Here is a 27,148-nt window from a genome sequence, read left to right on the forward strand (position 1 = left end):
TGTAAGCTGTTCTTCTGACCACGATTTACTTCAAGGTAATGAGGAATGCTCATCTGGCAAAGATTAACTTCTTAGGCAAGAGTGAGAAACGATCTTCTGACATTTCGGCGGAAGGCTCTGGACATTCCAAATAACTCAGATCCTACGAACTCAGAACTCGTCAACCAAGAATGATTTTCCCGTTTCATATCTACCACGCAATGGGCGCCAAAATCCCCGAATGTCAATCCATTGGCTTTTGGCCTAGGGGCATTTTTGTAGAGAATGGTTGACACTAAAATATGCCCAGCAGTTGATCTTAAAAATGACCAGGTGTTTCTACCGCATAATGACCGCTAAATTCCAAAGCGTTGACTTCCGGCCGAAGAACATTTTGGAGCGTAAGATTGGCACTAAAAGTACCAAAAGTTCACCCCAGACGGCGTATTGCGGGAAATGGGACAAAATACCGCAGAGCTACTTTCGTCCAGCGTGTGATAGCTTTGTCGGCCGTTGACTTCGCAGAAAAGCGAGAGAAGAGAATAAATTCATAGCGCACGGGATGTTTGTCTAACCACAATTAACTTCGCAGATGTTCGTTTGACTTTGCGGGCGATGGTGGATTTATATTTGACGAAGACTAACTTCGCTCCTACACAAGTCGTTCTTCTGATGAAGTTTAAGGAGGCAGCAAGGGGAAGTTATTCACATGAAGACCACTTCGTGGGCGATTATCTATGTTAGTCTGACGAAGCCCACTGATGAGAGGTTCTTCTGACGACGTTTTACTTCGAAGTAACAGAGGATATTCGTCTGGCAAAGGGAGGGAGATTTCGGCAGCAGAGCCTGGACATTTCAACAGGACTCAGATCTTTCGCTCTCAGAACACGTTAACCAAGAATAACTTCCTCGCTACATTTCTTCCACACAATGGCTACCAAAATCTCCGGATCCCAATCCATTGGTCTTTGGCACAGGTTCTTTTTATAGTGAAAGGTTGATTCTAAAAAATACCCAGGTGTCGATTATTTAAAGACGAGGCTTCGCCGAGAGTGTGCCACAATATCGCAGATCCACTTTGATGCAGCGTGTGATGGCTTTGTCGGCTGTTTGAAGGCCATAATTCGTTCCAACGGTAGCCAAGTCGAACAAATATAAATTCGTTCTAAAATTTGCTGTCACGTCCGATATTTTTTTGCTTTTGATTAATCACAAAAAAAAAAATATTTAAAATATAAGGCTCTCAACTGCTACTATCGCCCATAACGGTTTAATTTTGAATCTAGACCATGGGCTTGTTGTTGCTGTTGCTGTTGTAACAGTTTTTAATGTAGTTCCATCCATTTTGTTCTATGCTTGTGTAGTTCAGCTGGTAGCCAGATCAAGGAACTCTGCGACAAGGATGGGGTGTGTCCAGAGTGATCTGGTAGTGAGACGGGTAGGCTTAGCTGGGCAAGCAAAAAGGTGACGAGTGTCATGTGGCCCTTGATTACATATGGGACACACGGCAGCTACGCTGCTATCAATCACTGATAAGTATGAATTGAGGCGGCTGCACTTGTCTGATCTTAGTTGGGCCAAAACTACCCTTGTCTGCCGTGGGAGGTCTCTCTCCTCCGGTGCAATGGGCGGCGGTCGGACTCCGAGAACAGGATTAACCTTGTAGCTTCTCACCGCTTCAGCTACAATATCCTCATGAATCCTGTTCAGACCTGTCTGGTATGCTGCCTGATCTAGAGGCTCTCTTTTGTAACTCTGGATCTCTGGCTCTAGAAGGTGAATATCAACCCTTACATTCCTGGGTGGAGGTTGTCTATCCACAACATGGTGATTCGGATGACAACTTCGATGGCAACCCAAGTGGTACTGCTTTGACAACATGTAGTTGTGTCGACGCACTGGGATGATCTTGGTCTCCGCATAAAGGTGATCCAGGGGTGTACTGCGGTTCTAAGGGCAGCGTTCTGACAGGTCTGTATGTTATTCCACTGCGTATCACTCGTTTGAGGTGTCCACACTGGCGCTGCATAGTTTGCCACTGACCGGCCAATTGCCTTATATGTAGTTACGAAGGTTTCGTTGTCCGCACCCCAAGTGCTGCCGGCAAGCGACTTGAGGACCTTGTTTCTACCGCGGAGCTTATCACAAATTGCAGTGGCATGGGCGGACGACTTATAAAGTCTGTCGAATGTGACCCCGAGAATCTTGGGGTAATTTGTTGTCGGAATTGTTTCGCCATCGACTCTGACATTCAACTGCCTGCGTACTTCCGCCGTCCATCTAGTGAAAAGTGTGGCTGAGGATTTGGTGGGAGATATCCTCAAATTTCTTGCAGTGAAATAACTGGTAAGATCAGCGAGGTAGACATTTAATCGATCGCAAATGTCATCAACAATGGGCCCGGATGCCATGATTGTGCAATCGTCCGCATAAGACACAATCTCGACGCCGTCAGGAGGGGGTGGAATCGAGGACAGGTAGAGGTTAAACAGTGCTCGAGATATCACCCCGCCCTGGGGAACTCCCTGTTTAACTCTACGGGGTTTTGACTTCTTATCCCTGAATTCCACGTACGACTGTCGTCCACACATATAATTCTGAACCCAACGCTTCGCCCCTGCCGGTAGGGACGTGTTCTCGATGTCCTCGAATAATGTGGCATGGTTGACCGTATCGAACGCTTTCGAGGACCGTCCTATGACACGGCTTGGGCTGGTTAAGTCCCCTCTTGATATGTGTCGAAATGGCATGTAAGGCCGTCGTCGTACTGTGTACCTTACGGAATCCATGTTGATGGTGGGCAGCTGGAAAATTCTCCACAAGGCTGGGGAGGAGTAGTGCCTCAAGTGTCTTGGCTACTGGCGAGAGAAGGGATATCGGTCTGTACGATTCACCTTTACTCGAATCTTTGCCTGGCTTCAGTAGTGGAATCACTCTTCCCATCTTCCAGACATCGGGTATAATGAGTGATTCCAAGGACAAATTGAGGAGTCTGGTCAGGTACTCAACTCCCAGTATTCCCAGATGCTTCAGCATTAGCATTGAAATTCCGTCGGGGCCCAGCGCCTTAGATGGTTTCGCGCTGTTGATGACATTGGTAACTTCGGCAGCGGTAAATTGTGGTGGGTCGTCGGCTCGGAGACCACGTATGCGACGAGTGGCTCTCCTTTTCGCTCTATCACTCTCGGGATGCTCGACAAACAGTCGGTTGAAGTATTTGGCGCATCTCTTCGGATCAGTCACGTCGCCAAAGGTGACTGAAATCCCATCATCCCTTGTAGCGGGGTTCGAGAGGGCTCTCACTGTTGACCACAATTTACCAGTCCCTGTGCCTAAGTTACATTGCTTCAGGTGCTCTAACCAAGTGTTCCTCTTGTGCTCGTCGACTATCTTACTAATCTCTAGATTTAGTTCTCTGATTCTAGGATCAGCTGGGTTAGCACGACGGCGTTCATCACGCTGGTCTGCGATTCCCGCCGCTTCGGCTGGGAAGTTGGGCCTCACTTGGGCAATTCGACCAGCGGGTATGAAGCGAGCGGCTGCTGCGTTGATGATGTCCCGGAACGCCCTGAGGGCAACATGAACATGAGAGGGGGACGGGAGCTCACTGAAGCGGCGATCGGTGTATTGTCTGAAGCCTTCCCAGTTGGCTTTCTTTTGATTGATAAACGTCCGGCGTTCAGAGGTTATGAAATCGGAGGGTCGGTTGATGGTGAGAATTATGGGGAGGTGGTCCGATCCCAATGAAATGACGGGTTGCCAGGAAACGTCATTTATCAGACCAGGCGACGCTAAAGATAAATCTTGCGAACTGCTGCAGTCACCCATAATTTTCGTGGGGGCCTCTTCATTCACCGTGCAAAATGTGGAGTCATCTATCTGCTCTGCCAAAGCTATGCCTCTCTGGTCATTACCTAGGAGTGAATGCCAAAGTTCACGGTGGGAATTAAAGTCTCCTAGAACCAATCGGTTATGCCCGCACAATAGCCACTCAATGTTTGGGCAATACTCTGGAGCACAGCTACCAACCGGCGGTATATACACATTGTATAGCTCTATATCGGCAGCCCCAGACTTGACTGCTACCCCCATACATTCCATATACGGGTCACTAGTGTCTGGCACAAGCGGGATAGGTCTATACTGCACGGAACGGTGTATTATGAAAACCAGCCCACCACCTCCACTTCTTGTGTGATGGGCTTAAAAACGTTTGGTGAAAAAGCATCACCCTAACGACTAAGATTAAAGTTTATCTCCGATGCATATGTGTCTGCCAAACACTTTTTAATAATACCCCTCCTCACACACTTAGGTTTACTAATTCACTAGGGGAGGTTTGGGGTGTGGCATAGTCGGTCGCGCCTTTACTAGCTTGTCTTTGAATAAGATTTATTTAAATAAAATAGAATAAACTTTGCGCCAAATATCTTATAATTGCTCAACAGACATGGGTCTATTCGAAAGGGATTTGGAAGTACACCATCTGTTAGAAAGCTTTCCTCTTTTGAAATGCATAGAATCACACTATCAAGTGTGATTCAACGAAATTGCTTCCTAAGCAAACACCTTCAGTGTTGCGATAAATTATTCCACAACTCACAGACACGCATTTCGTTACATAAATGCTAATTTCTTTGAAGTTGAGATCCGATGATGATTTAATTTGCTGAATATGTTGAAAAACAAAAAAACTGTTTGCATCTAAAATGTTCGCCGAATTTTCCATTTAGTTGTACGGAGCATAGAAATGCTTTCATTTTCACCCGATAGAGCTGTGGATTATGGGGTTTTCGGAGGGGGAGGTAGACAAATAAACAGAAAATCGAATTTAAAATCGTTCGCATTGTATGCAAGACAAGGGGTTTTAAATTCAGGATCTAGGATCCAGATTTCCTTAGTCCTTTTCTCTTTATGTTCTTTCACGCGAATTGCGTAGGTGGAAGACGACAAATAGAGACTATTGCCATAAATTGCAAGTTTGTTTCGAAGAAATCAGCAAATAAAAGCATATGTCGAACATACACCCACGACACTCATTTGCCTTGTAATGGATTTTTATTGTGGCAAATTACACTTCCTCCAAAGAGTTGTTAATATTTCTGTTACACACTTCATGAAATTGGAACCTCATAGTTAGTATGCCAATGTCTGTTTGGGCACAGTGGGCAATAAACGCTCATTAAAGATAATCAATTAAAAAAAAAAAAAACAAAAAAAGGAAATTGACTCAGTTTCGGAGATTTTTTATTTCTATAGAAAATTTTGGCAAATTTTGATTTCTGTAGCAAATTTTGTCAAAATTTTATTTCTATAGAAAATTTTCTCAAAGTTTTACTTCTATAGAAAATTTTGTCCAAATTTTATTTCTATACAAAATTTTATTTTTATAGAAAATTTTCTCAAAATTTTATTTCTATAGAAAATTTTCTCAAAATTTTATTTCTATAGAAAATTTTGTCAAAATTGTCAAAATTTTCTTCCTATAGAAAATTTTTTCCAAATTTTCTTTCTATAGAAAATTTTGTCAAAATTGTCAAAATTTTATTTCTATAGAAAATTTTGTCAAAATTTTATTTCTATAGAAAATTTTGTCAAAATTTTATTTCTATAGAAAATTTTCTCAAAAGTTTATTTTTATAGAAAATTTACTCAAAATTGTATTTCTATAGAAAATTTTCTCAAAGTTTATTTTCATAGAAAATTTTGTCAATATTTTATTTCTATAGAAAATTTTGTCAAAATTTTATTTTTATAGAAAATTTTGCCAAAATTTTATTTCTATAGAAAATTTTGTCAAAATTTTATTTCTATAGAAAATTTTGTCAAAATTTTAGTTCTATAGAAAATTTTGTCAAAATTTTAGTTCTATAAAAAATTTTGTCCAAATTTTATTTTTATAGAAAATTTTGTCAAAATTTTATTTTTATAGAAAATTTTGTCAAAATTTTATTTTTATAGAAAATTTTGTCAAAATTTTATTTTTATAGAAAATTTTGTCAAATTTTTTTTTCTATAGAAAATTTTGTTAAAATTTTATTTCTATAGAAAATTTTCTCAAAATTTTAATTCTATAGAAAATTTTGTTAAAATTTTATTTCTATAGAAAATTTTCTCAAAATTTTAATTCTATAGAAAATTTTCTCAAAATTTTATTTCTATAGAAAATTTTGTCAAAATTTTATTTCTATAGAAAATTTTGTAAAAAAAAAAAATTCTATAGAAATTTTTTTCTATACAAACTTTGTCAAAATTTTGTTTCTATTCAAAATTTTGTCACAATTTAATTTCTGTAGAAAATTTTGTCAAAATTTTATTTCTATAGAAAATTTTGTCAAAATTTTATTTTCATAGAAAATTTTGACAAAATTTAATTTCTATATTTGTCAAAAAATTTTTCTAGAAAAACTTTGTCAAAATTTTATTTCTGTAGAAAAACTTGTCAAAATTTTATTTCTGTAGAAAATTTTGTCAAAATTTTATGTCTATAGAAAATTTTGTCAAAATTTTATCTTCATAGAAAATGTTTTCAAAATTGTCAAAATTTTCTTTCTATAGAAAATTTACTCAAAATTTTATTTTTATAGAAAATTTACTCAAAATTTTATTTCTATAGAAAATTTTGTCAAAATTTTATTTCTATAGAAAATTTTGTCAAAATTTTATTTCTATAGAAAATTTTCTCAAAATTTTATTTCTATAGAAAATTTTGTCAAAGTTGTCAAAATTTTATTTCTATAGAAAATTTTGTCACAATTTTATTTTCATAGAATATTTTGTCCAAATTTTAGTTCTATAGAAAATTTTGTCAAAAAAAAAAAATCTATAGAAAACTTTGTCAAAATTTTTTTTCTAAAAAAACGTTGTCAACATTTTATTTCTGTAGAAAATTTTGTCAAAATTTTATTTCTGTAGAAAATTTTGTCAAAAGTTTATTTCTATAGAAAATTTTGTCAAATATTGATTCCTATGGAAAATTTTGTCAAAATTTTATTGCTATAGAAAATTTTGTCAAAATTTTATTTTCATAGAAAATTTTGTCAAAATGTTATTTCTATAGAAATTTTTTTTCAAAATTTTCTTCCTATAGAAATTTTTTTCCAAATTTTCTTTCTATATGAAATTTTGTCAAAATTGTCAAAATTTTTTTTCTATAAAAACTTTGTCAAAATTTTATTTCTATAGAAAAACTTTGTCAAAATTTTATTTCTGTAGAAAATTTTGTCAAAATTTTATTTCTATAGAAAATTTTGTCAAAATTTTATTTTTATAGAAAATTTTGTCAAAATTTTATTTCTATAGAAAAATTTGTCAAAATTTTATTTTCATAGAAAATTTTGTCAAAATTTTATTTCTATAGAAAATTTTTTTCAAAATTTTATTTTTATAGAAAATTTTGTCAAAATTTTATTTCTATAGAAAATTTTGTCAAAATTTTATTTTTATAGAAAATTTTGTCAAAATTTTATTTCTATAGAAAATTTTGTCAAAAATTTATTTTTATAGAAAATTTTGTCAAAATTTTATTTTTATAGAAAATTTTGTTAAAATTTTATTTCTATAGAAAATTTTGTCAAAATATTATTTCTATAGAAAATTTTGTCAAAATTTTATTTCTATAGAAAGTTTTGTCAAAATTGTCAAAATTTTCTTTCTCTAGAAAACTTTGTCCACCTTTCATTTTATAAAAAATTTTCTCAACATTTTCTTTCTATAGAAAATTTTGTCAAAATTTTATTTTTATAGAAAATTTTCTCAAAATTTTATTTCTATTTTGTCAAAATTTTATTTCGATAGAAAATTTCCTCAAAATTTTAATTCTATAGAAAATTTTGTCAAAATTTTATTTCTATAGAAAACTTTGTCAAAATTGTCAAAATTTTCTTCCTCTAGAAAATTTTGTCCAAATTTTATTTCTATAGAAAATTTTCTCAAAATTTTCTTTCTCTAGAAAATTTTGTCAAAATTTTATTTTTATAAAAAGTTTTCTCAAAATTTTCTTTCTATAGAAAATTTTGTCATAATTTTATTTCTAAAGAAAATTTTGTCAAAATTTTATTTTCATAGAAAATTTTTTCTAGAAAAACTTTGTCAACTTTTTATTTCTATGGAAAAATTTGTCAAAATTTTATTTCTGTAGAAAATTTTTTCAAAATTTTACTTCCATAGAAAATTTTCTCAAAATTGTATTTCTATAGAAAATTTTGTCAAAATTTTATTTTCATAGAAAATTTTGTCAAAATTTTATTTCGATAGAAAATTTTGTCCAAATTTTACTTTTTTTTAGAAAATTTTGTCAATATTTTATTTTTTTTTTTTAGAAAATTTTTAAAAAATTTTATTTGTTTAGAAAATTTTGTCTAAATTTTATTTCTTTAGAAAATTTTGTCAAAATTTTATTTCTTTAGAAAATTTTGTCAAAATTTTATTTCTTTAGAAAATTTTGTCAACATTTTGTTTTTTATTTATTGACAGAAAATATATGAAGTATAACTAAGGCAACTGTGATTACAATACTGCGGTAGTCTTTGTATGCGGATATAAAACTAAAAAAATATTTAAAATTGATGAGGTGACAAACACAATATTATTTTCTTTAAAATTCATTATTATTTTCATTAAAATTCAGTTTAAAGGAGCTCTTGACAATAATCTTCCAATGGAATTTTTGTTGAAATTTAGTGAAAAGTACCTTTTCGCTCAAAAAATATCTTTTTTGTTCTTTCCTAAAAATTGAATTTTCCATCCCTGCTCCAGACCCACTCGTAATTGTACACTTCTGCAGGGAATGTTCGTCATTCCCTGCAGACTGAAAATTGAAAATTAATTGGATCAATTAATTTCGTGATTGCAGATCAAAGATTTTTTCTGTGTATCCTCAAATAATAGCAAAATTTATTGAACATATTAGAATTTGTCATTTCCACTGTGTTTGGACATTAAAGAGGTATTAGAAAAAATTTTACAAAATTACATTTAGCCCTTACCGCATGTTTATGGGAATTTTGTTCAAGACCAATACAAATTTAAATATTTGCCATGGCTTACACAGAGACCTAAAGATAAAAAACGGAAATAAGGTCCCTTGTCATACATCCCACACTCCCCCATCAGACCCACACAATTGATTTATGGCAGACGGCACATTGTAAGTGGAAACTTTAAAAACTGTCTTCAGACAAGCAAATGCTCATTTGTTGTGTGTGTGTGTGTGTGTGTGGCATATTTTTAGGCTGGGTACATTTTCGTTGCTATATAACTTCTGTTCGTTATCTTTGAATTTATACCAGACGAGACACGAGTTGTTGGTGTGGTATGCACTGGTTTTCGTATCCTTGATAGCTTCTTGGCCAGCAGATATTGTCGGCATCATACGCATCAACGCCATTATTTTTTGTTTTTGTTGTTGAGATTCTTTCTTAGATGCTTACTCTTACATTCCAAGATAAATTCTGAGGTTTTTTAGGCTGAATGTTTTCTTTTTTTCACCGGAAGCTCCCTAGCGTATGCTAAATGATATTTTTACTTGGTGGCTGTTACTTGCTCTTAAGCTTTAAAATTTAAATTATAGCAATCGTTTTTTTCTAATTCTCTGGAGAGGCTGGTAGATAGAATACAACAGAATATACCCCGACTTAGTATCGTGGAAGAGGATATTAGAAGTTTGTGGATATTCAACAGTTATGCGTTTATATTAAATGAAGAAGAACCAAACCCCGTTTACCCAAAATTACAATTAATTGCGGTGAAATCTCGCGTAAGTGAAAAACCACGTTGAACTTAATTTTGTCCACCATAAAGAGAAGTTAATTTTAGTGTGATAATATAGAAAATTTTGCCAAAATTTTATTTTAGTTTTTATAAAGGGAGTGGGACCTCACTCTTGCCTGAATTTTTGAAAATTGGACGAAATTTCTCCGATTTACTTGAAATTTACTGGGATGGTTAGGGGTGGCGTCTAAACACCTAGATCGGACGATCTTTTATTATTCCATATTTTTTCCATATTTGGTAGGAAAGGGGTATTTCCTTACTTTGTTTAAGGACTGTGGATTCTTAAATATTTGTAAGAGGAGGAGGGAAAAAACTAAACTTCTCCGGTTGCAGAGAATGTATGGGGACGCTATTAAATGCCTATGAAGTACCTAATTTTTTATATTTGGACAGGGAGGGAGTCTTCTTCTTCCGACCTTTAGAAAATTGGATCGGGCAAAAATCTAGACTTTTTCGATTTATTTGAAATTTACAGTTGACCGATTTTTTTTGAAAATATAAAAATAAAATTTTGACAAAAAAAAATTGTCAAAATGTTATGTCTATAGAAATTTTTGTTAAAATTTTATTTCAATAGCAAATTTTATGAAAATGTTATTTCTATAGAAAATTTTGTAAACATTTTACTTCTATAAAAATTTTTGTAAAAATTTTATTTTTATAGAAAATTTTGCCAAAATTTTACTTTTATAGAGACTTTGTAAAAATTTTATTGTTATAGAAACTTTGTTAAAATTTTATTTCTATAGAAATTTTGTCAACATTTTGTTGTAAATTTTTTTCTATAGAAAATTTTATCAAAATGTTTTATTTCTATAGAAAATTTTGTTAAAAATTTTTTATTTCTGTAGAAAATTTGTCAAAAATGTTAATTTCTTTGTTAATTTTGTCAAATGTTTTTTATCTAGAAAATTTGGCAAAATCCTATTTCTAGAGAAAATTTACTCACATTTTTATTTATATCAAACATTTTCTAAATTTCTTTTCTATAGAAAATTTTGTCAAAATTATTTATTTCAATTTTTTTTTTATTTATTAAAATTTAGCCAAAATTTTATTTCCATAGAAACTTTGTCAATATGTTATTTCTATAGATTATTTTGTAAATTTTTTTTTTTGAAAATTTATTCCAAATTTTATTTCTATAAACATTTTTTCAAAATTTAATTTTATAGAAAATTTTGTAATTTTTTTTTATTTCTATGGGCAATTTTGTCACAATTATTTATTTTTTGTAATTATTTATTAATTTATCAAATGTTATTTATGTAGAAAAATTTTTCAAAATTATATTTCTAAAGACAAATTACTCACATTTCTATACCCTAAACCACATAGTGGTCAGGGTATAATAAGTTTGATCGGCCAAAAAATGTGCCTACCAGAAATATTGATTTTAGACCCCATAAAATATATACCGATCGACTCAGAATCACCTCCTGAGTCGATCTAGCGCTTGGTGTCCGTCCGTCCGTCTGTCCATGTATTTGTTGTTCACAGGATTCCGGTCGCAATTATTAACCGATTTTGATGAAATTTGGTACAGGGAGTTTTTTGGGCACAAGGACGAACGCTATTGAATTTGGAAGAAATCGGATCAAATTTAGATATAGCTCCCATATATATGTATCATCCGATTTCGACAAATGGGGTCACGTTGCGCGTTTTTTCAAACGGATCGTCACCAATTCGCCCTTCAAGTCTGCAAAATTTCATCCAAATCGGTTCAGATTTAGATATAGCTCCCATATATATGTATCGCTCGATTTTCCCAAATTTGGCCATAGAACCCTTATATATTAACCGATCTTACTAAAAGTTGGCTAGATCCAGTCGTCTATAGTACTAACTATATGTGCAAAATGTCATCGAAATCGGTTCAGATGTAGATATAGCTCCCATATATGTATCACCCGATTTTGAAAAATTTGCCCCTAATAACCTTATGTTTGACCATAGAGGCCTCATTTCTTAACTGATCTTACTCAAGTTTTTCACAAGGTAACCTTTTGCGGTATTAATCAAATCCGCAATATATTATGCAAATTGGTTCAGATTTAGATATAGCTTCAATATATATGCATCGCTCGATTTTCCCAAATTTGGCCATAGTACTCTTATTTATTAACCAATGTTACTCAAATTTCAAATTTTGATGTACTAGCCGATCGTAATTATACGTACTTGTAGCTCTTACATAAGAATATTGCTCGATTTTTACAAATTTGTATTTATTACCCACACTAATTTAACGATTTTCTCTTTTTTTAGTAATGGGCTCAATATTAGTGGCATACTAACTCCGTAGGCGCAATATCAACACAGCCAGTGTTGCTAGAAGTAGGGGAAATTCCCTATATGTAGGGTTTTTCTAATATTTAACGTCTTGTAGGGACGTAGGGCCACAATGTAGGACATTTTCACTCAACACAATTTGTAATAATTTTTACATTTTGGTGGCTCTAGAGAAGGAAATTAGAAGCCGGCAAGGCTTGATCTTTAACAATGTGTGGTAAACTTTATTCCTGTAAAAGATTTTGTCAACATTTTATTTCTATAGAACATTTTGTCAAAATTGTATTTCTATAGAAATTTTTTTTCAAAATATTATTTCTATAAAAAATTTTCTCAAAAAGATTACTAATTTGGGTAGAATTCTACCAACTGTGGCATCCGTGGTGGTAATACAAATTTATATTCTGAGTTATATACGTTGCATATTCATTTTTTAAGATAATAAAGTACTTAGAACCATTTTTGTTTTGTAAAATTTTTTAAATTTAACGAAAAATATAGTAGGGAAAATTGATTGGGAATGTATGGGAAAGTAGGGAACTTTTTTTGTCCTTGTAGGGTAAACCGAACATTTTCCGTGGCAACATTGACTATGAGCTATAATCAGATTGACACAAAGTACCCATAGACATGTACCCCTTAATTTTCTTAAATATGCAACTGCGGTTTATCTTCCAGACCTATATGTTACCCCACAAATGCTTATGATTACTAATTCTGTAATGGTGGTTTAGGGTATGATATAGTCGGCCCCGCCCGACTTTCTACTTTACTTACTTGTGTAGTGGCGTTATTAGTTATTACTTTTATAGATAACACTTTATATTCTTTAATTCATAAAAAACAAAGAAGCTTTGAATTTAATATACTTATGTACTAGGTTTTGTTTGTCATTAATTTTCCATAATTAAAATTATTATAATAAAAACTTTATAACGATAAATCTATATCGAATCCTACGCTTTTATAATATATAGTAAGAGATCTACATTTGTTGATATATCAAGAAACCCACACTTGTTTTATATTAATCATTCTGAAAATTTTTTTTCTATGGAAAATTTTTTCAAGGAAATAAAATCTTTAGATATTTTTTTCAAATTTATTAGTTTTTTATTTGATTTTGGGTCGACTTTTTTCTTAGAATTATATATATTTATGAAATGTAATTTCTATAAGTCTATTTTAGACCCATGAAGAAGCGACCCCTATGATTGCGAAAGATTGGGAAAAATTAATAAAATATTGAAAAAAGACCTCGAGCTTGAAACATAAATTTATAAATTTTTCAAAATTTTATTTCTATAAAAGATTTTATCGAGATTTTATTTCTAAGGAAAATTTTATCGAAATTTTATTTCTGTAAAAAATTTTGTCAAAATTTTTTATTTCTAAGGAAAATTTTATCACAATTTTATATATATATATATTTAAGAAAATTTTGTCAAAGTTGTATTTCTATAAAATATTTTGTCACCATTTTTTTATCGAAAGTTTATTTCTATAGAAAATTTGGTGAAAATATTATTTTTATAGAAAATTTTGTCAAATATTTTTATTTCTAAAGAACATTTAGTCAAAATTGTATATTTCTTTAGAAAAATTGTTCAAGTTGTATTTCTATAAAATATTTTGTCACCATTTTTTTTTATCTAAAGTTTATTTCAATAGAAAATTTTAGCGAAATTTTATTTCTATAGAAAATTTTGTGAAAAGTTTATATTTCTAAAGAAAATTTTATCAAAATTTTATATTTCTTATAATTAAGTGATTTCACTTAAAACTAGGTATCATAACATCAAAGAAAAAATGTTTGGGCTAAGGTCAACTTGACTATAATAATTAAAAAAAAATTAAATTTAATGAAATTGTCTTTAAATTTGTTGTTTTTTGCATCTTGACTACAAAGCAAAAAATCGTTCAAATATATGACATGTTTTTCAACACTTTATTTTAAAGACTTTTTTACTTGAAACATAGCATAATTTCTACTGGAAGTCGAGTCTTAATTTGGAAAATAAAGTTGTCGTTAACTCGAAAAATTAAAAGTTGTCGTTAACGCGAAAAATAAAAATTTGCTTTCTAGAAGCAAGTACACAAAACCCAAATTTAAAAGAGAATTGTGTCTTAAAAGTATCCTTACTTGTATTCTCCGCTTCTTTGGCTCGGAATAAATACCAAAATTGTTAAAGAAAAGACAAAATCTTTGGAACCGGGCATGCTTTTTTTCAGTGTAGAAATAAACATGTGAGAAAATTTTCTATAAAAATAGAAATAAAAAATTGTCTGTAGAAATGAAATAGTCATTATTTTGCTATATCCTATAAACTGATTAAAATGATCAATTTTGTTCGATACCCATCCACTGTATAAATCTCTAGAATTTAGGTCACCAATCAGCCAGACGCTTAGGCTTAAATTTAAAATGGCTTCTTCAAATTAAGGCATTACATATTGTTTTTTTTTTTGTAGAAGAAAACTACATCTTCTGTGCTAAATTTGAAAAAAAAAAAATACAATGGTATTTTAAAACAAGTACGGAAAGTCTAAAGTCGGGCGGGGCCGACTATATTATACCCTGCACCACTTTGTAGATCTAAATTTTCGATACCATATCACATCCGTCAAATGTGTTGGGGCTATATATAAAGGTTTGTCCCAAATACATACATTTAAATATCACTCGATCTGGACAGAATTTGATAGACTTCTAAAAATCTATAGACTCAAAATTTAAGTCGGCTAATGCACTAGGGTGGAACACAATGTTAGTAAAAAACAAGTAAGGAAAGTCTAAAGTCGGGCGGGGCCGACTATATTATACCCTGCACCACTTTGTAGATCTAAATTTTCGATATAATATCACATCCGTCAAATGTGTTGGGGCTATATATAAAGGTTTGTCCCAAATACATACATTTAAATATCACTCGATCTGGACAGAATTTGATAGACTTCTACAAAATCTATAGACTCAAAATTTAAGTCGGCTAATGCACTAGGGTGGAACATAATGTTAGTAAAAAAATATGGGAAACATTTAAATCTGGAGCAATTTTAAGAAAACTTCGCAAAAGTTTATTTATGATTTATCGCTCGATATATATGCATTAGAAGATTAGGAAAATTAGAGTAATTTTTACAACTTTTCGACTAACTAGTGGCGATTTTACAAGGAAAATGTTGGTATTTTGACCATTTTTGTCGAAATCAGAAAAACATATATATGGGAGCTATATCTAAATCTGAACCGATTTCAACCAAATTTGGCACGCATAGCTACAATGCTAATTCTACTCTCTGTGCAAAATTTCAACTAAATCGGAGCAAAAAATTGGCTTCTGTGGTCATATGAGTGTAAATCGGGCGAAAGCTATATATGGGAGCTATATCTAAACCTGAACCGATTTCAACCAAATTTGGCACGCATAGCTACAATGCTAATTATACTCCCTGTGCAAAATTTCAACTAAATCAGAGCAAAAAATTGGCCTCTGTGGGCAAATGAGTGTAAATCGGGCGAAAGCTATATATGGGAGCTATATCTAAATCTGAACCGATTTGGCTGATATTTTGCAAGTTTTTCGAGACTCATAAAATATTCAGATGTACGGAATTTGAGGAAGATCGCTTGATATACACGCCAATTATGACCAGATCGGTGAAAAATATATATGGCAGCTATATCTAAATCTGAACCGAAAATCAATAGGGATCGTCTTTGAGCCGAAACAGGACCCTATACCAAATTTTAGGACAATCGGACTAAAACTGCGAGCTGTACTTTGCACACAAAAATACATCAACAGACAGACAGACGGACAGACAGACAGACAGACAGACAGACAGACAGACAGACGGACATCGCTAAATCGACTCAGAATTTAATTCTAAGACGATCGGTATACTAAAAGATGGGTCTCAGACTTTTCCTTCTTGGCGTTACATACAAATGCACAAACTTATTATACCCTGTACCACAGTAGTGGTGAAGGGTATAAAAACATGAATTCTTTGAGCTTACGACAATTTTTTTGCAGTGTTCCAATTAGGCTTTAATTGGCAAAAATACCAAAAATTTCAATTTTAATTGGCAAAAGTGAAAACAAAACAACAGCTAGTAACAATCTTTTTAATGCAAAAAAGAAGAAAAATAACAAGAAAACATTTTCCGAATATTTGCATAACATAAACTTTCCTGACTTACAGAGAAATTTTTTATTTATAAATTTCTAACGAAATGTATAACTCACAAACAAACACTAAAGGAAATTTTTTGGATAGCATGTGAGCAAAATCCGGTTCATCATATAACTTTTTTTTTTTTGTAGAAATGGAATTTTTAATTGAGGAGTTATCACAACAACAAAATAAACATTTGCACTGAGATATCAATTCCAAGAAACTCTCATAGAATTTCCCCCCGAAAAACATAAAGTTAAATTTTAATTACAATATAAGAGATAAGAAATTTTATTACAACATATGAAAAAAAATAATCTTTAAATTAGAAAATTGGATTGTATGATAACATGTCAAAAGGCTTGGAATTTATGCATAGTAAGAATATTGATAAATTTTGAACAAACAAACAAAAAACATTGCCTACTTTAAGGCATCGATTTTATATTCATTGCCTTTCTTAAGGATCTTAGCATAAAAGATGGACATTTTATTTGTTTTTGTATTTTAGTTGAGATTGTGTGACTACACTTAAATGAAATTTATATAACTACCCTTGTATTTCAATCACAATTGCAATGAACTCATTTTCTTCATTTCTTTCGTCTATTGTTCAATGTCAAGAATTTTTAATTTTGTTTTCCTCTATTGATGCCGTGTAACTTTAGTGCAAAGAGCTATAATCAAATACATTTTATATTACAACAATTGTGCATTTTTTTGTCATTTATTGTCGAGAATAATAATCAAGTTAACAAACTATGCAGGATTATCTTAAATCTTTAGCTAATAGTGAGACGTTTAAATAAATTGGGAATCTGTTATAGCAGATGAAGTAAATTCTGCCACCGTGGCATAAATATTCGTAATGGTGGTATAATGAGATTCGCAAATTAATATTTATTTTAACTTGTAGACGATGCAAATTTTTTATTTTTTTATAATTAGATAGCAAACTGGCATGATGTGTAGTATAATTTTGGGGTCAAAAAGTACAAAATCTCACCAATTCAAAAAAAAAGGCAACTTAGACTAGAAACAGCCAAGGAGTTGCTTCGCTTGTACGAAAGTAGGCTGTCCATTTTGTTTTGAGTTTTCGGCATTTTGCTGATTTTTTACTCAAAAAAATAGAAAATTACGATTTGCTCTTTGAAATTTGGTATGGTAAGAGCCGAGATATTTAGCAAATAGTGAGCTAAATTTTTAGACCCTAGGTAGACCGGAACTCTAGTGACAAACTCTGGGAAAAGTTTCTTAATTTTTCATTTTTTTTTTACAATTTTAAATGTTAAATAAACTTTTTTATATTTGTTGTAAGCTTTCAAAAACAAACACAAAAAATTGCTAGTTTTGTAAAAGTAGCGTTATTTTTACAAAAGTTTGTAAAACGTGTGAACATTTAAACTTTTTTCCGTTTTGCTTATCTTGGTTGTATTTGAGGAAGTGGAAGTTTAAAATTTTGGTCATCTAGGTAGTACTTTGAGAACTTTTAACAAACAATTGTATCTCTCACGGCCATTTTCATGTAGCTCCGTTGGGCTTTAACTGCCAGTTAACAGAAAGAAAAATGGAAATATCTTTTCTCCGGTTCACTTCAACGGACAAGTTTTCAGCAGTTAAGTTTCTAACTGGCATATGGAATATATATGCAACATGACAGATATGTACACAGCACGGTTTAAAAGTTCGTTAGCTAACGTAGCACTAACGGAGCTTCATGAAAATGGGGGTAAATTTCAGTTCTGTTATTGTTTTATAATTGTTGTTAGTTTTCCATTCAAAATTTTCTATAGAAATAAAATTTTGGTAAAATTTTCTGTAGAAATACAATTTTTACAAAATTTTCTATAGAAATAAAATTTTGGCAAAATTTTCTAAGGAAATAAATTTTGGAAAATTTTTCTATAGAAATAAAAGCCCTATAAAAGTAAAATTTTTACAAAATTGTCTATAGAAATATAATTTTGGCCAAATTTTCTATAGAAATAAAATTTTCATAAAATTTTCAAAAGAAATAAAATTTTCATAAAATTTGCTATAGAAATAAAATTTTGGCAAAATTTTCTGTAGAAATAAAATTTTTACAAAATTTTCTATAGAAATAAAATTTTGGCAAAATTTTCTAAAGAAATAAATTTTGGAAAATTTTTCTATAGAAATAAAAGTCCCATAAAAGTAAAATTTTCATAAAATTTTCAAAAGAAATAAAATTTTCAAAAAATTTGCTATAGAAATAAAATTTTGACAAAATTTTCTATATAAATAAGATTTGGACAAAACTTTCTATAGATATAAAATTTTACCAAAATTTTCTATAGATATAAAATTTTACCAAAATTTTCTATAGATGTAAAATTTTGGCAAAATTTTCTCTACGAATAAAATTTGCTATAAAAATAAAGTTTTTGGAAAAATTGTCTATAGAAAAAAAAAATTGGAAAAATTTTCTTTAGAAAAAAAATGGGAAAATTTTCAATGGATATAAAATTTGCTACAAAAATAAAGTTTTGACAAAATTTTCATAGAAATCATATAGAAATAAAATTTCGACAAAATTTGCTACAGAAATAAAATTTTGCCAAAATTTTGCTAAACTTTCAAAAATTTAGCAAAATTTTCTATAGAAATAAAGTTTTGGCCAAAGTTTCTAAAGAAAAAAATTTTGCAAAAAGTTTCTATAGAAATAAAATTTTACCAAAATTTTCTAAAGAAATAAAATTTTCGAACGAAATATATTCTGGCAAAATTTTCTTTAGAAATAAAATTTTGGAGATATTTGCAAAATTTTCTATAGAAACAAAATTTTGGCAAACTGTTCTATAGAAATAAAATTTTGGCAAAATTTTTTGAAGAAATAAATTTTGGAAAAGTTTTCTGTAGAAATAAAAGTCCTATAAAAGTAAAATTTTGCAAAATTTTCTATAGAAATATAATTTTGGCCAAATTTTCTATAGAAATAAAATTTTCAAAAGAAATAAAATTTTCATAAAATTTGCTATAGAAATAAAGTTTTTGACAAAATTGTCTATAGAAAAAAATTTTGGAAAAATTTTCTTTAGAAAAAAAAAAATGGGGAAATTTTCTATGGAAATAAAATTTGCTATAAAAATAAAGTTTTAACAAAATTTTCTATAGAAATAAAATTTCGACAAAATTTGCTATAGAAATAAAATTTTGGCAAAATTTGAAATAGAAATAAAATTTTGGCAAAGTTTTCTAGGAAACAAAAATTTAGCAAAATTTTCTAAAGAAATAAATTTTGCAAAAATCTTCTATAGAAATAAAATTTTACCAAAATTTTCTAAAGAAATAAAATTTTCGAACGAAATAAATTCTGGAAAAATTTTCTTTAGAAATAAAATTTTGGAGATATTTGCAAAAATTTTATATAGAAATAAAATTTTGGAAAAATTTTCTATAGAAATAAAAGTCCTATAAAAGTAACATTTTGACAAAATTTTCTATAGAAATATAATTTTGGCCAAATTTTCAAAAGAAATAAAATTTGCAATAGAAATAAAATTTTGGCAAAATTTTTCTATAGAAATAAAATTTGCCATTCTTTTTGTTTTGTTATTGTTGGTTTTGTTCTTTAAGCATTGTTGTTTTTTATTGCAGCTTAAAACCATACATTGATTAACTACAAGCGTAGCTTAACCAACAGAGGAAAAGAATGTTTGTCAAATTTATTTGGGCAAAGCCCTGTAGACTGCAAGATGGTTGGATGGACACACGATTCGGAATTACCACATTCCTCATCAGCATCCTCTACTTGCAGCAAAACTATCAACCAATTATCAGAATAAATGCAGGCATTTCATTAAACCCAACAATGAACCACACTTGAACCTCCCGAAGATGTGTGGTTCAAAACTTTCTATAGATATAAAATTTTACCAAAATTTTCTATAGAAATACAATTTTGGCAAAATTTTCTATACGAATAAAATTTGCTATAAAAATCAAGTTTTTGGCAAAATTGTCTATAGAAAAAAATGGGAAAATTTTCTATGGAAATAAAATTTTCTATAGAAATAAAATTTCGACAAAATTTGCTATAGAAATAAAATTTTGGCAAAATTTTCTAGGAAACAAAAATTTAGCAAAATTTTCTATAGAAATAAAGTTTTGGCCAAAGTTTCTAAAGAAATAAATTTGCCCACAATTTTCTAAAGAAATAAAATTTTACCAAAATTTTCTAAAGAAATAAAATTTTCGAACGAAATAAAATCTGGCAAAATTTTCTTTAGAAATAAAATTTGGGAGATATTTGCTATCAAAATAAAATTTTGAAAAAAATTCTATTAACAACATTTTCTATAGAAATACAATTGTGGCAAAATTTTCTATAAATATAAAATTTTCGAAAGAAATAAATTCTGGCAAAATTTTCTTTAGAAATAAAATTTTGGAGATATTTGCTATCAAAATAAAATTTTTGCAAAATTTTCTATAAAAATAAAATTTTAACAACATTTTCTATAGAAATAAACTTTTGGCAAAATTTTCAATAGAAATAAAAATTTTGCAAAAATTTCTATAGAAACAAAATTATGGGGAAATTTTCTATGGAAACAAAATTTTCAATAGAAATAAAGTTGTAGCAAAATTTTCTATAGAAATAAAATTTGTCAAAATTTTCTATAGAAACAATTTTTTTATTTTTTATTCAATAATATACTCTATAAACGACCCACAAAAAAAAGTCTGAAAACTAAATTAAAAGATATCAATTTTTTGGTAGAAAAATCCCAAAAAATTAAAATATTTGTCAAAATTTTAATTTGCTCAAATTTATTTTTTTTATTTTACTCCGAAAACTACCATTCAATAACTACAAAAAATATGTAACTTGGCTAAAATCGGACCATTCGTTCCTTCGTTCCGACAAAAAAAAACTTAAAATTTAAATATTTTTTAAAAAATTGTTCTAGTTAATTATAGCAAAATTTTATGTTTGTGGGGCATTTCGGAAAAAATAAAATAAATCAAACTTTATACTGCTTTGCTTTGTTGCATTACATAGCAGCCACCCTGTACCCACACATTTTTGGGTACATTCTGAAGGCATGCGAGGGTTTTGCGTGATCAATTTTGTATCAAATGAAAGGAAATTTTCTGTAGATATACGGCGATGGCAATTATTTTTTTTTTAATTGATTATGTTTTAGTGGAGAAAATTGCAATTTTTGTAAAGAATATTGACATTGTTGCCGTTGTTTTGTTAGTTTGTGTAGCTGTTGTTCGATTGTGTGTGTGCTTTTTTGTTTGGCTTTTGTTATGCTGGTATGGGGAAATATATTTGAGAGTCATTGGGAGAGCCTTGACAATAAGAGAGTGAGCTAACGAATGGAAGTAATATTAATTGGACTTTGTATAGGAGAACGATTGTATTTGATAGTGGTGATGGGGAGAGGGGGGAGAGTGTGGTGAGTGGTTGAATATTTTAGGTTTTAGAATGATCGAATAGGATAATAGTTTCTTCTAAATCTGTGTTTAGAGTTGGCAAAGAAAATTAGTATCAAACAAGTATATACGGCCGTAAGTTCGGCCAGGCCGAAGCTTATGTACCCTCCATCATGGATTGCGTAGAAACTTCTTCTAAACACTGCTATCCACAATCGAATTACTTAAGTTGCGGTAACGCTTGCCGATTAACACCATCTTCTAAAATGTATGTAAGTCCATACGTGGTATATATTAAATCAAAAAAGATCGATCCAATACGTATATAATTCAGTTTGACAAATTAGAAATAAAATTTTGACAAAATTTTCTACAGAAATAAAATGTTAACAAAATTTTCTATAGAAATAAAATTCTCACAAAATTTTCTATAGAAATAAACTTTTGGTAGATTATTTTTGGCTCGAGTGGCAACCATGATAATGAACCGAATAAAATTTGAATAAAATTTTCTATAGAAATACAATTTTGACAATGATGAAAATTTTATTATGAACCGAATAAAATTTTAACAAAATTTTCTCTAGAAATAAAATTTTGACAAAATTTTCTATAGAAATAAAATTTTGACAAAATTTTCTATAGAAACAAAAGTTTGGTAGACTATTTTTGGCTCTAGTGGCAACCATGTTTATGAACCGATATGGACCAATTTTTGTGTGATTGGACCAATTTTGGTATGGTTGTTAGCGACCATATACTAACACCACGTTCCTAATTTGAACCGGATCGGATGAATTTTGCTCCTCCAAGAGGCTCCGGAGGTCAAATCTGGAGAACGTTTTATATGGGGGCTATATATTATTATGGACCGATATGGACCAATTCTGGCACGCTTGTTAAAGATCATATACTAACACCATGTTCCAAATTACAACCGGATTGGATGAAATTTGCTTCTCTTGGAGACTTCGCAAGCCAAATCTGGGGATCGGTTTATATGGGGGATATATATAATTATGAACCGATGTGGACCAATTTTTGCATGGTTGTTAGAGACCATATACCAATATCATGTACCAAATTTCAGGCGGATTGGATGAAATTTGCTCCTCTTTGAGGCTCCGGAACCCAAATCTGGGGATCGGTTTATATGGGCGCTATATATAATTATGGACCGATGTGGACCAATTTTTGCACGGTTGTTAGAGACCAACACCATGTACCAAATCTCAGCCGGATCGGATGCAATTTGCTTCTCTTTGAGGCTTCGCAAGCCAAATCTGGGGATCGGTTTATATGGGGGCTATATATATAATTATGGACCGATGTGGACCAATTTTGGCATGGTTGTTAGAGACCATATACTAACACCATGTACCAAATTTCAGCCGGATCGGATGAAATTTGCTTCTCTTTTAGGCTCCGCAAGCCAAATCTGGGGAACGGTTTATATGGGGGCTATATATAATTATGGACCGATGTGGACCAATTTTTGCATGGTTGTTAGAGACCATATACCAACACCACGTACCAAATTTCAGCCGGATCGGATGAAATATGCTTCTGTTAGAGGCTCCACAAGCCAAATCTGAGGGTCCCTTTATATGGGGGCTATACGTAAAAGTGGACCGATATGGCCCATTTTCAATACCATCCGACCTACATCGATAACAACTACTTGTGCCAAGTTTCAAGTCGATAGCTTGTTTCGTTCGGAAGTTAGCGTGATTTCAACAGACGGACGGACGGACGGACGGACATGCTTAGATCGACTCAGAATTTCACCACGACCCAGAATATATATACTTTATGGGGTCTTAGAGCAATATTTCGATGTGTTACAAACGGAATGACAAAGTTAATATACCCCCATCCTATGATGGAGGGTATAAAAATTTGGGTATTAAATTGTTGGTGTCTGCTAGAATAGGGATGTCATATATAGATATATTTCTAACGCAATAGAGATGCCTTGAGACCGATGGGGAAGTCAAATATTAATCAGTTTTTAAATTGCAAAAAAAAAAATGTGCTCAAACCAATGGTAGTCGTGTTTTTATTATTTATTTTATAGGTAATGCGTTAGTCTTTATTAGTTATGAAACATTAACGCACAGAAGGCATGTGAAGAAGGGGGTACCTCCTAAAGCAAAATGATATTTTGGATGGGGAACATGGAACAGTTTTGCCGCAAAAATATTTTTGTTTTTATCTCCGCATATAAAATGGATGTCGAAATCAATCCGATATTTTTTTCTATTCTTTCCCTGGTGGGTTATTTTTTTGGGTATATCCCAATAAACTTACCTTTTCTAAAGGAGTATCGTAGTCCTTTGTTTTCCATGTCACATTATTGGATTTAATGGAGACTCGGTCTTTGAGGTTATTCGAGATTCTAAATGAACGGCCATATGTCTAAAATAAGAAAAACATTAAAAGTTAAAAAAATGTATAAATTCATTACACAAACAAAAATAAAAAAAATAAAATAAAACGTTAGGTATTGCAAACGCTCTTATTTTGTAACGTTTAAGATTCGACCTGAATATCATAAAGCATATTTTTTCTATAAATAAATTCAATTAAATTTTAACTTACGGAATGTACACGATCAAGATTGCCATTATTCGATAAACTTGTGGCCACTGTAGTCTCTCGAAAACTCGATTGATCCCGAACGAAACCATTGCTGTAGTAAGCACTTCTACGTTTGCCACAGAGTGTATCCTTGAACGCCACTCGATAGCGATGTGACATCACATTGTATAAAATAGGATTCACAGTGCTAAAAAAATCAAAATTGACAAAATGCTCACATTTTAAGAACGTCTAAGGTTTGGAAAACAAAATACTCTAGGACTCAAAAGACCTTATCCTTACCAGGATACATAGTAGGCACAGCCTGTTATGGAGAAAAGCCATTCATTGATTTCATAAAAATATTTGGTATCTCGACCATAGACAAAGAACAATCGTTGCATATGAAATGGTAGCCAGCATATGAAGAATGTTAAGACCACCGCCGCTGTAACGAGAAAAACGCAAACAAATAAACACACAAAATAATTAATTATAAATTTATTAAAATTCCAGCAGATGACAAGAAGAAAACAAATCTTTTTTTTTTGTAAAAAATGTGCTGATTTTACTAAGTGGACTTGGATAAATCTTAAGCATTATGTAAATTTACCCTGCCACTGGTATGAGTTGTAATAAAGATCGGAGATTTACAAACAAACATTTTTCCATTCATATAAGCTGATAAAATTCCGCCTATTTAGCTAGAGTTGATAGTTAAACAAAAACTTTTTTAGATTAGATAACAGATCTCCAATGTAGTCCCTAATTCAAGAGGCTGAATGGAAATTAATATAATTCAATATATTGGGTGAGCAAATTAGTAATGCGGGATTGACAACAGATGGCGTAGCCTGGGATATATGGATCAGATTATACTGAAAATAGATTCACGTCATAACCTCACTGCATAGCTTTAAGTTTCATTAGGTGTCATTTTCCCGGACCGTATACAATGAGAAGGAAGATGGAATAGTATACTTCATTATACCCTCCACCATAGGATGGGGGTATATTAACTTTGTCATTCCGTTTGTAACACATCGAAATATTGCTCTAAGACCCCACAAAGTATATATATTCTGGGTCGTGGTGAAATTCTGAGTCGATCTAAGCATGTCCGTCCGTCCGTCCGTCTGTCCGTCTGTCCGGCTGTCCGTCCGTCTGTGGAAATCACGCTAACTTCCGAACGAAACAAGCTATCGACTTGAAACTTGGCACAAGTAGTTGTTATTGATGTAGGTCGGATGGTATTGAAAATGGGCCATATCGGACCACGTTTACGTATAGCCCCCATATAAACCGATCCCCAAATTTGGCTTGGGGAGCCTCCCGGAGCAGCAAAATTCATCCGATCCGGTTGAAATTTGGTACGTGGTCTTAGTATACGGTCTCTAACAACCATGCAAAAATTGGTCCATATCGGTCCATAATTATATATAGCCCCCATATAAACCGATCCCCAGATTTGACCTCCGGAGCCTCTTGGAGGGGCAAAATTCATCCGATCCGGTTGAAATTTGGTACCTGATGTTAGTATATGGCCTGTAACAACCATGCAAAAATTGGTCCATATCGGTCCATAATTATATATGGCTCCCATATAAACCGATCCCCAGATTTGACCACCGGAGCCTCTTGGAGGAGCAAAATTCATCCGATCCGGTTGAAATTTAGTACGTGGTCTTAGTATACGGTTTTTAACAACCATGCAAAAATTGGTCCATATCGGTCCATAATTATATATAGCCCCCATATAAACCGATCCCCATATTTGACCTCCGGAGCCTCTTGGAGGGGCAAAATTCATCCGATCCGGTTGAAATTTGGTACCTGATGTTAGTTTACGGCCTCTCATAACCACGCAAAAATTGGTCCATATCGGTCCATAATTATATATAGCCCCCATATAAACCGATCCCCAGATTTGAACTCCGGAGCCTCTTGGAAGAGCAAAATTCATCCGATCCAGTTGAAATTTGGTACATGGTGTTAGTATATGGTCTCTAACAACCATGCAAAAATTGGTCCATATCGGTCCATAATTATATATAGTTCCCATATAAACCGTCCCCAGATTTGACGTCCGGAACCTCTTGGAGGAGCAAAAGTCATCCGATACGGTTGAAATTTGGTACATTTTGTCAATATATGGCCTCTAACAGCCATGTAAAAATTGGTCCATATCGGTCTTTAGTTATATATAGCCGATGACTTATTACACAAAAATTGGTCCATATCGCCAAAAATAATCTACCAAAACTTTATTTCCATAGAAAATTTTGTCAAATTTTATTACTATAGAAAGATTTGTCAAAATTTCATTTCTATAGAAAGTTTTGTCAAAAGTTTATTTCTATACAAATGTTTGTCAAAATTTTATTTCCATAGAAAATTTTGTCAAAATTTTATTTCTATAGAAAAATTTTGTAATCTACCTAAACTTTATTTCCAAAGAAAATTTTGTCAAATTTTATTACTATAGAAAGTTTTATTAAAATTTCATTTCTATAGAAAGTTTTGTCAAAAGTTTATTTCTATAGAAATGTTTGTCAAAATTTTATTTCTATAGAAAATTTTGTAAAAAATTTATTTCTGTAGAAAATTTTGTCAACATTTTATTTCTATACAAAATTTTGTCAAAATTGTATTGCTATAGAAAATTTTGTCAACATTTTACTTCCATAGAAAATTTTGTCAACATTTTATTTCTATAGAAAATTTTGTCAAGTTTTTATTTCTATAGAAAAATTTGTCAAATTTTTATTTCTATAGAAAATTTTGTCAAAATTTTATTTCTATAGAAAATTTTGTCAAGGTTTAATTTCTATAGAAAATTTTGTCAAAATTTTATTTCTATAGAAAATTTTGTCACACTAGATTATATACGTATTTAATCGGCCTTTTTTTGTTTAATATATACCCCGTATGG

General features: G+C 31.2%; 1 protein-coding gene across 1 annotated transcript in view; it reads right to left on the reverse strand.

Annotated features, from left to right (window-relative positions):
• The window catches only part of CapaR (Capability receptor), a 182,606-nt gene that overhangs the window by 16,481 nt on the left and 138,977 nt on the right, over positions 1-27,148 (reverse strand). The window contains exons 9-11 of the mRNA XM_075306255.1: positions 24,520-24,664; positions 24,238-24,424; positions 23,947-24,054 (exon numbers count right to left, since the gene is read on the reverse strand). Coding sequence (XP_075162370.1) covers positions 23,947-24,054; positions 24,238-24,424; positions 24,520-24,664 — 440 coding nt within the window. The remainder of the gene's footprint in view (positions 1-23,946; positions 24,055-24,237; positions 24,425-24,519; positions 24,665-27,148) is intronic.

This window comes from Haematobia irritans, chromosome 4 (genome assembly GCF_050003625.1).
Source record: "Haematobia irritans isolate KBUSLIRL chromosome 4, ASM5000362v1, whole genome shotgun sequence".
NCBI classification, from domain to species: Eukaryota; Metazoa; Arthropoda; class Insecta; order Diptera; family Muscidae; genus Haematobia; species Haematobia irritans.